Raw genomic sequence first — 11,070 nt, forward strand, 5'->3', positions numbered from 1 at the left:
ACAGTAACTTTGATTCATCATCACCTCTTTTAGAGCTTATGATCCACCAAGTTACTGTCCGAAACATCCGCTGATCATGAGTTTAGTATCCAGACAGTAACTTGGCCAATAAAGTGGTTAAATTAAAGGGTGGTTTTCAAACGCCTCCGCATTCGACGTTTTATATAGAAGCAATTAAAACGCAAAGGGCAATTAAAACGTGGTAACGAACATTACACACATCTCTTCTTGCAAGCGAAACATCCTATTTTAACCCGAGGCAAAAGTACGATCGTGTTGCAGATGTTAATGGCTTGGCACATAATCCTTTAGTCGGGTTGAAACGCAGGTCAACCGAGATGTTTCAAAGGTTTTTAAATCAAAACCGAATAAATTCCAAACTGCAAACCAGAGGTCTACAGTTATGAACATTTTTGCCGCTTTCTTGGTAACTATTCCTTAGGGGGTTCTGTTAAACAACTTACAACAAATATTTCAATAAAATAAGGAATTTGAAATTCGAGATTTATCTTTGTTTAGTAAACGCCGCTCAACACAATTATAGCTCAACGACGTAAACGCAAACTGAAGGTTAAATATCATCCTTGCTTTTTTAGCAGCAACGTCGGCAAACACTTCGTTTCCTGGATCAACCGCAACTTATAAAGGTCACGCCTTCTTAGAACATCCTCATTGAAAGATTAAGTTTCGTTGAACTATATATGAGACGTTGTACATAACACGTATGTTGCCACCAGCGGGAAAAACACATTTAACTGGATTTCTATATTCTAAGTCACCTCGGCCAATATTACTTTATTCGATTGGTGAAGTTTGGTCAATTTAATGGGCACGAAGTCCCTGCGTTTAGTAAGTTGGGCACGTTTTTCTCGGATTCACTGACCATTTGTTATTATGGCGTAACGTGTTTGTTAGAAGGATTGTTACGTCGTCACAACCCCGATTGTTCCGTTACGACGTCATATTGCGGTCTTATCATTACAGCGAAGCATCGAGATAAACGTTTGTTATAAATTCTTTAATCTAATGCACCAACACCTGCCGCGCGGTTTTTCGACGAACTTCTCATCCACTCCCATTGTATGTAATTGTTTTGCAACAACAACATTTATGACATCATACACAAGGATAATTAAAAAGTATAACGTCACACTTACCTAGGGTCCGCGCTGTCTCGTAGCAGGAAAGTCCCAGGGGAACTTCCCCTGAGTTTCCGCTTAGCTTCTTGCCCGGACATTCCCCCCCAGTACCACGTGCATTCCTCAACCGTGGAAAACACGCGCGCCAACCTGCAAACCTCGTTTGCTTTCTCGTGGTCGTGGATCGGCGATAAAGTGGGAGTTCTGCGGTGATCGGGTGAGAAGTTTCCCGCCGAGTATTGGTTCCAACCCCGTGACGGTATGGCGGACAATATCTTCCGTGATTCACAAAAAGCGATAAGTTTGGCGTAAGATTTCTGGGAAAGATGGAAATGTCGTTTCCCTGTTTCGCGGAAATTCCTCCCTGTCACGTGGTTGTTCTCGAATGTCTGATTGTCACGCACCCCTGACGTCACTCTCCTGCAGCAAGATGATTGGCCAAACGGCGACGGTTGCCTGGCAACGTTGATGACGTCATCCCGAAACGCTAAAGATGGCGGCATCACGTGACTATGTGTTCTATGATTATGATGCAAACAATGGGTTCGTCTGTCACTCAAATCGCGCCCTGCATGGAATAAAGATCGATAAATAAACGGTATTGTGCCGTAAACCACAATGCAGTTCGCAATAAACAACCATAGTTACGTCATAATGTAATGTCATATCCTGGGGCAACATGGCTCACCCTAACACACCCTGCGTACAAAGTTCGAATCGAAACCTAACAACACAAACTGAGTTCACAACAACAAAAGTTCTTAACTTTATAACTTACATATGATGGGTAATATACGTTATATAGCTAAGAATACGTAATATAAACGAAACATATTGGATATTGCGCGACCCAACAAGCCTTAAAACGCGGATAATTCTAAAACAAATACACAACTTATTGTTAAAAAGCGTGGCTAAATCTATATACCAGTTAGTTTACGAAATATTTCCAAAAACCCGATGTTATCTATAACTAAGACGTTCTATATAAGTTATAACGCGTGGCGCAAATTTAACCAAAATTACGGCAAAGTAAACGATGGTTTGGAATTAAGATGGCAATCTACACGAAACCCCGCGGCTATCCGATCTAAAGGCTGCCTCGGTTGAACTTTGCCTGCACTATTTTGGTCGGTTGAATACATTGTATGTTTCACCACCACCAACCACACGCAACTAACATTAGACTCACTTGTAGGTGAATATATACGCCGTCACTTTGAGTTTAAACCGATAAACACACAGCTGGGCAGCCCGGGCGTGGAAACTTAGTTAAATATTAACCAAAGGACGCACTCCGTGTTAGCGCTACGGCTTCGACCTACAAATGATTTTCGCTTTACCATAGTGCGCACTGTGACGTAACATAGATGACCCTGGGCAGCGAGATTGGTCGTTTCGCGGAACGACGTCCTTCGATTAGAAGCGCGGCGTGAGTTGTGACGTCACAGAGGGTCGGCGGCGATATTAGTAACACATGCATTATGATTCATAATTAAACAAGTTTACTTGGTTATTATGACGTATCAGAGATCATTATCAAAGACAAATAATCTTCCCCAAATCGATTATTTAAAAATAAGGAACATTATGACGTCATATAGTGACTGACGTTAAACAAGTTATAGAACGAAACAGCGACGGTCGATGTTCAGCCATTCCCGCCCAACTTGTTAGAACCTTCCGTTTAGCAATTTCTATGAAATCGAGTTCTTCTCATTTTAGAAGCCCCCTTTGCCAACAGCTGCCGCGAAACAAAGGACACCTGTGACGTCACAGTCGCAGGAAAAAGAGAATTTCGCGGAAACTGGAATGAAAACGCGACGGATCGATGATGACGTCATAATAAGGACGAGGAAACCCTTCGATCGAAACAATTAAAATTATTTTGGTGCTAGCCAACAAACAGTGTACCGGGTGGGGCCAACGCCTTAGAATCACGAAATGATTATTCGACTAATTTATACAAGAAACCATAGAAGCGATTCTTCAAGTTTTGCGGCTTGCGGCCACTTGTACCGGAGAATTGAGTTTTAAGAAACAACTTACTGCTTGCCGTGTGTGAAGTTATGATGTTGATGGGCTCAAGTTTTATGTTTATATATATAGGGTTCCTTTAACTTGGTCGAGTAATATGTTTAATTAACAATAAGTTACAAAGGTATGTCATGTGCAAAATTGGAAATGAATGAGTTTTACTTGGTTTAGTATTTTTGCGCAAACAGACTCATAGAATTGTGGACCTGGCTCTCATTAACCGTCAACCAACCACTGCGGTAACTTCGTTTAATCATCGGCTGAGTCGACAAAACGACTTCCAAGGAAATTTCATACACTCGACTTTCACATGAATGTTAGCTTTCTGTTTAATTCCCATTCACAAGTTAAATGCTGCTGGTTCGCGGAAACGTTTGTTTGCAAATAGAACGTCAAGCACACAAGGCCTTGCCGTTTAATAATCAACCGTTCTAAGAAAACAAAACCACGTGTGACGTCACAGTGAATTCGTAAAAACGTAAGAATCGCTTCCGCGCGTTTTAAACTCAATGTTAAGTTAATATAAGCTTAATAAATAGGACTATTTAGTAATGACGTCATCTTACCACGTGACCAATCGTGCAGCGAACCGTGAATGCAACAATGAGGTTCCATTGCTACGTCACAATGCCCGTTGTGTATCGAAGAACCGAACTCGAGAACCCTGGGACGCGATGTCGCGATGTCTTCGTCGGAAATCGTGAAGAAGATTGAGGAAGTGACGTCACAGTGTTCACAACTTGAAAACGCGTCGGTCGCAGTTCGTTTGTTCGGGCAACACTGCCGGTAAACTTGGCAACACTGATGATGACATCGTGGTTGCGTCATCCACCTGTCACCATGACTACATGACGTATGTAGATCACATAACACGCGTTTGTTGGGTGGTTGGTTCATCTCGTGATGGTGAACTTCATGTGAGCACTTCTCTTCATGCGGTGATTCGGGGGGAAACCCCGACATTGATACCCAACCCCAGTCGCAATCGTTCACCGAATCATGACGTGGTGTGACGTCACGGGTATTTGCATTCTTTCTAGTAACCGATGATGTCACGGGAGGTGACGTGGCATCTGTTACGTCACGTCTGTTGGGGATATTTGATGACGTCATTGGTAGTTTCGTTTCAGGTGATGACGTAGGGTCACGTGGCGATAGGTTTGAAGCTTGTTGATCGTTTGTGGATTGTGATTGGTTAACAGGAACACGTGACTCAGTTGTATGAGGGTTTGAGTGACGTAACAATGCCTGGTGGGTTTGTGTGGGTGAGATGGGGGGAAGTCCCTCTTGTACCCCACATCCGGGACCCATGGTCACCCCAGTTTCGATGATAGTATTATGAACTTGGATGACAATCTCATCGGGAACTTTCTCTTCAACTTTCACGGGTTTTCGGACAACTCCGGAAACTTTCGGATCTGCAACTTCTTCTTTTTCAAGAATCAAGTCGTCGTTTAGATTCACACGGTTCAAATCGTCTCCTTTGAAGTAATAATTGGGCGCTGCATTGAACCGTTGTGATAATAATGAAGGTAGTTTCCCTTTGTTTGTTTTGTTCTGTAACAATTGGAAGTATTACGTAACAATCCAATAAACATTTAAAAACAACAACACGTGCTCTTATATAAGACTGAACTAAAACTATTTTAATCAAATTTAATAATCTCAATCTGCTGCTAGCTAAATAACGAAACTTATCCTTGCTTCCCAAGAACTAACTTCAGACAAACCCAAAACTTTTTCTCACGGTACGAACAAGTTATATAACTCGCGAAAAAATGAGACTTAAACAAAACATGACGAAAAAATGCGGCGATGACATAACAGACTGTTTTGCATAAACTTATCCTGAAAACGTTTTAATTTTAGCGACAAACTCACATACCACAAACACTTCATATATACCTAATATCATTTTTAAGGCCTTCCTATTCTATATCGGTGAGGTTCTACTACAAAGCTCACTATGAAACATGAGGTTTAAGCCAGTTCGACGTTACCCCAACATTTAAACCTACCATGTAAGAACTATACGCTACGCTGTGCCTCGCACGCTGCAAATGGTGGATGATTTTTCCCATAAAAGCTTGGTTGTATTCATCAAATGAAATAAACGAATTTCGGGAAATCCGTCTCGAACCTTGACATGGTTGCTTACGTTTACCGAAATCGCCGGTTTACTATTTCACTTGACAAATAAGGCGCAGGCGGCTAACACACTACTGCGTAAAAATATGCGACGTAAAGGTAAATTATAAGTATAACCCACCGCAAATAATCACGCAACGTGGTTGTTTGAGAAAAACGCCATTCAATTTTACTGGAACTACTTTTATGATCAAACAGTGAAATTTTGATAAGTGTACAATATCTGTTATGACGTATGTTTGGGTGATTCAAATAAATCATAAATGTTTCCAAATTGTTTTCACCTGGTTATCGTCGGTGGTTTTCCGTCTTCCCAACAACCGCCGCAACTTTTTGTTCATTTCTCATTTATTTCCTTACAACTTTTGAATTTTTCATATTCCTGTTAAAATTCTGAAAAGCAATAAATAAGTAAAGTTCGCTTTCAGCTGCTGTTATAGCGGTTATTGCAATCTAGGAATCAAAGCTTAATTAGGAAAGATGAGGCTGCTTTGGTCCTAGCTCCTCCGCGTGATTGGAGTGGGAAAGTGGGAGCAAGCAGGAGAAAAGAAGAAACAAAGCATTCAGCGCATTCCCCCTTAGGCTATTCTACTCGTTACATAAGCTCTGGTTATGACATTATGACCTTTTTACGCAAAAACACGCCAGACGTGATCTAAAAAACATGCAAATATGCTAAAAAATGCTCTAATTTTTCCCTATCTTCCAGCGCATGCGCAATAACTTATATACACGTCATAATCAAACACCTGTTTAAGATTTATGACGTCATAAATGATATTTACTGCTCGTAAACCTATTTTCCCAGCAGCAAAGCGCCACAAAACTCACAAATTGATATTAATACACAAGCTAGCAGTGAAACGCTGGTAACACAACATCTGCTAGGCAAAGTACGAAGCTGCTTGCATTGCTACCAACCACTGTTCTCACTACTCAGTACTCACGTCGCCCATTCACAAATTCGAGCGCCTCTTGCTTCAGTGAGGGATTCACAGGAACTACTGCGCCTTATACCCACCGTACCAAGAAATCAATCAAACTGTTCTGTTACTGCCAAACCTAAGCTGAAACCTTACGAACGAAAGCGACAATTTTCGGCAAGTTTGGTGTTCAGGGAAAGGTTTAAACAATCTATTTCCCGCAAACACGATTACAAAACTCTACCTTGCTTCACTTTATAGTCACAACTTACACAATTCAACTCGTATGATATAACGGCAGGTCGCTATTTATCGCAGAACTTCTAGGTTGCGCGAAAAATAGTCTTGATAGAAACCCCTGATATAATACGAGTGAAGCCTCGACTACAAATGCTCACGATCGTTCCTTACGTAACACCGGCCTGAGGCGGTAAAGCAAAACTGTGCCGGTGGTGCATCGCTTGGATTTACGTAAGCGACCAGTATTACACAACACAGAAATATCTAGCATTATATAACACTTCGTATTTGTACAACGGTCGACTTTTCCATAGAAACCTTTTAAAATTTTAATGTTGCGGTATTTTCATAACCATTTTAGGATCCGTTGGATCCGACTTCTTTATTTTAATGCTAAGTATAAAATAAACATGAAATCCTATATAACACGCCCCTACAAGCCATCATGGAATACATGAAAAATTATTAAAAAGGAAAAATGAGTCGCGTTATATCGAGATAAACAAACTCGTGTGTTATATAACCATCGACGCCGTATGACGAAGTTTTCTGATTGGCTCGTCTAAATCGTGACGTTTCACGCAAATTCTTGCTAACGTAAACTAGTTACATAACCTTGAAACTTGTAAAAGTTTAAACTAGCATTCTTCAACGTCACAATCGCTCATTGTTCGGACATAGAAAAACAATCACGGAATATGAATCACAATAATAAAATTATTTAAATCATATTTTGAAACCAACACGTGTTTCTTCCCGCGTTAACGAAATATTGATTCATAAACAAATTATAAACGTTTTCGATACAGGCGTCACGTTACAACATCCTTCGTATGCGTTGCGTAGTAATCCAGTAACACTCGTCGTACTAAACATCCTCGAAACAACGGAAGTCCCGCCATATTTTAGGCAAACCAAGTGACATCCGAAACATGCCTGCTGCTGCTTTAACCCACGCTATACCTGACTTCTTCGAATAGTTGAACGAATATCCCATGGTTTGATCAAAAATATCAAAAAATGACATAACTTTTCTAAATCTGTTTCACATATGATAAAACGAGGAACAAATTAATTAAAACAACGAAGAGAATTAACAACAAAACAACACAGGCTTTACATTACACCTTTTTTGTCTCCTCGATTATGGTAGCGAAGATTTAAAAATATTTTAAACGAACAGACGGGATATAGCGACAAAACAACAATTGTTAAAACACGCAGTTAAAAACGTAGTTACATTTAGTTGGAAATATATAAGCGCGGTCGCTACATGCCTATAGGAGTTAAGACTTCCAAAGAAAAAGCATCAAATAGCAAGCGTGGTTGCCGAACCCAGCAAATATAAACAGCGTGACTACTTCGCCTAATGTTATGTTTACAGCAATAAGTTGACCTGCGCCAAACAACACGAAACACGGGCCGAACTCTCGTTCCCACGAACCTTCGATACAAATTTGATTCCAGCATCTTGTGTAGCAAACTTTTACCACGACTGTCACGAGTTTACGATGAAAATATTTTCTCCTAATCCCCCCTAACTAACATCGTTACAATAGTCAAACTAACCGTTCTAATACCCGCCCACTTATAACACGTGGCTGGTTATTAAAACACAATCGTGATTCATCCCCATTATTCGCAAAACAAAGGGCTCTGTTTCGCCGAAATCCTTCCGCGAAACAATAACCACCGAACTGCACCCAGCGAATCCAGAATGCATCTCCTGAATTCAGAATCTCACAATTACTTAGTTACATCATAATACGACACCCAGAAGCGGAATTAGACGCCTCCCTCCTGTTCATTCCATGCTTTGGAAACCCATCTCTAACAACGACTGCTTGCATCGAGTCCGTACAACACCACAGCTACCCCCGCGCGAAAGATAATAAAGAAACAAATAATTTTGCTCTTCGAGCGAGTGGGAAAATCAAGGAAACGTCATAATTGAATAACAATGATAGAATGGGAAATTATGAAGTTAATGTTCCTTGTTCGGTCACAAGAAGACTGTTTTTATTTGTGACGAAATAGTGGGAACTATTAAATAAAATTGGAGAAGTGAGAGAAAGCGGAAACGTTAGGAGAAAGAGAGAGAATAAAAAAGGAGCGGAGTGTTTCCTAGATAGCGGATACTTCGTTCTTGGTGTGTAAATGAAACATGTTTCGGTGCTTCGCTTTTGCGGAATATTCTACAATTTTTGAAATCGGTATTATTATAATATTGAGTCAATTGTGACGTCATAAAGCGATGTAAAGCGCTCGCTGGCACGACAGTTGAAATAATCGAAACATATGAATCATTATACACGAACATACCGCATGTGGAGTTTCTCCATGTTTGATGCGAAACATGAATCTGTTTCTTGTAAGATGAATTTCACCACAAAGTGTTGTGTGACGTATTAATTGTTGATAATCGCCTACGTTACGACGTACACAATCGCAATCTACAACTTCCTTATTTATATACGCGTAAAAATATTCGCGCGTAACCCGAGTCAGCTGTTTTGTTTGAATTCGTAAAAAGTCGAAAAACAGTTGGTTGTCGTAGCAACCATAGGTCAATGAAACTTGCTTAGAATTTAACAAACGATAAATCGACAAAATAACTGTAGCCTCTGTGTTATAACCCGAGCGATGTTTTATTAGGAATTCTTTTGAATTTATACGTTGTGGAACAATTTCGTGAGAATTGGGCTTACCAAACGTTCTACATAAGTTTTGCTTGCTTTGATTTATCTCGGGTCGCCATCGTTCCCAGACTGATAAGACCGGAATTTAAATCCATCGCTGTTCGAACATTACAATCCTGACCGCAAATACGTCACCGCATATCAATAAGGTCACCCAACAGATGTTGTTTCAATGCAGCTGCACAACGGACACATATCCCTCCCCTTTGCCAACAAATAGGATAAATACTAAAAAACCCGGCGGCACAATCTGTCTAAAATGCCCAAAATTTTGTTTTTACATTTTTATCCTCGAATTGATGTACAACGCCTACGTGAAATTAATATTTGTTCATAAAATATACAAAAACTGTTTAATATAAATTTTACAATGAAATCTCAGATTCAGAATGAATCCCCTAAAATGTTATAATATTTGATTTCTATGTTAATAGTTCATAGAAATGTCATAAAATGAAATAGTTTAATGATATTTCTATAAATCCACATTGCAGTTTTGTTTTATTAATACCAAGTCAAAAAAGGTATATAAAACATAAATTTAAGTTAAATTTGGTCCCACTTTGTTGTTGAGAGACAAGAAAAATGGCGGTAAGTTTTATGTTGGCTGCTAGGGTTTTATTTTAGTGTATAATTGCGTTTAAACTGTATCTTAAAACTTTTTTTATACAGTTTCGTTGTTTTGTCATTTGGGATGATTCTTAATCCTTCTTGGGTACGAGTTTTTACCTGTATACTCAAGAATTATTGTGCTTATGAGATGTTACCATCTAAACTGACGTATTCTACACATAAATATTGCATTATTTTTGTTTATTTAATATAAATATAACTTTAGGTTGTGAAAGGTAAACAAGGAACTAAAGGAGCAAAACAAATAAAGGAGGAAAACAGAACAACTTATAATTTCTACACTTACATTATACTTGGAGCAAATGTAAGTGTTTCAACTAACTCCTTATGCTCTGAATTCTTATTACCTTGTTTTTGTTGATAGGTACCGGTGATTATAATGCATTTGCTTTGGAGGATAGGAAATATTGAATGGACGCATCTGGTACGTTGTGTTTGTTTGCTTGTTATATGGAACCACTACATACCCTGTTTAATAAGACACTTGTGCTATACTTGCTACAATAAGAATCCAAATCTCACCCTCAACCTTCCAGGGTCTTCTCACTTTTTCCACCATAATTTACATTCTATGCATGAAGACAATGGGATCCATGTTGAACAGCCAGCTCGATTTGAATATGGAAGCTGGCATGGCTGAGTAAGTTTCATGTTTGTTGTCAACTTATGTTAAACAAGTATAAACAGTATACTGATGGTCATAGGCGTCGAAACATTAAGCATTCAGACGAAAACCGGGGTGGCGAGATTGCAGTTATGTTTTAGGTTATGACGTCATACGATACGTAACTTTCTAGAAACCGCATTTTTACTGACGCGAGCCTGCGATGGCCCGTACGAAGGTATTACAATTCGGCTAAACAAACAATAACCCGGTTAAACAGGCGATGTTACTGCATCCCTAACGTAAGCGTGTTTCAAAATGAAGTAAACAAGCGCATACGATTTGCGTATTTTATAAAATAAACCATTCGTGATTACGGTCGACGATTGAATCTCCAGTGGTTACGCTTTAACTTATGGCTAGATTTATGTTACAGTTAATTAAACGTACGCCCACCAACGTAACTGTTACATCACAAGCTGTATTGTGATGTCATCCATTACCGTAAGGTCAGATGTTAAGAAATACCAACTTGGGGCGATACATTACGTCAAAAATAGCATTGTGATGCAATCCATTATCGTGACTTTCGTATTGCGTAATTCCAACCCTTGATGTTACAATCATAATTGTGATAGAAATAAAAA

General features: G+C 39.5%; 2 protein-coding genes across 3 annotated transcripts in view; one reads left to right on the plus strand and one right to left on the minus strand.

Moving 5' to 3' along the window:
* The window catches only part of socs1/2/3/cis (suppressor of cytokine signaling), a 12,197-nt gene extending 2,822 nt beyond the window's left edge, over window positions 1–9,375 (minus strand). The window contains exons 1-4 of one of the 2 annotated variants that reach the window (XM_009863515.3): window positions 6,272–6,601; window positions 5,609–5,717; window positions 3,743–4,733; window positions 1,158–1,707 (exon numbers count right to left, since the gene is read on the minus strand). In XM_009863515.3, coding sequence (XP_009861817.1) covers window positions 1,158–1,707; window positions 3,743–4,733; window positions 5,609–5,665 — 1,598 coding nt within the window. In that variant the 5' untranslated portion in view covers window positions 5,666–5,717; window positions 6,272–6,601. 2 annotated transcript variants of the gene reach the window in all.
* A 274-nt stretch (window positions 9,376–9,649) lies between these two features.
* LOC100176267 (transmembrane protein 208-like) overlaps window positions 9,650–11,070 on the plus strand; it is a 3,265-nt gene continuing 1,844 nt past the window's right edge. The window contains exons 1-4 of the mRNA XM_009863517.3: window positions 9,650–9,777; window positions 10,025–10,123; window positions 10,184–10,243; window positions 10,356–10,459. Coding sequence (XP_009861819.1) covers window positions 9,772–9,777; window positions 10,025–10,123; window positions 10,184–10,243; window positions 10,356–10,459 — 269 coding nt within the window. The 5' untranslated portion in view covers window positions 9,650–9,771. The remainder of the gene's footprint in view (window positions 9,778–10,024; window positions 10,124–10,183; window positions 10,244–10,355; window positions 10,460–11,070) is intronic.

Source organism: Ciona intestinalis, unplaced genomic scaffold (genome assembly GCF_000224145.3).
Source record: "Ciona intestinalis unplaced genomic scaffold, KH HT000157.2, whole genome shotgun sequence".
Lineage (NCBI taxonomy): Eukaryota > Metazoa > Chordata > Ascidiacea > Phlebobranchia > Cionidae > Ciona > Ciona intestinalis.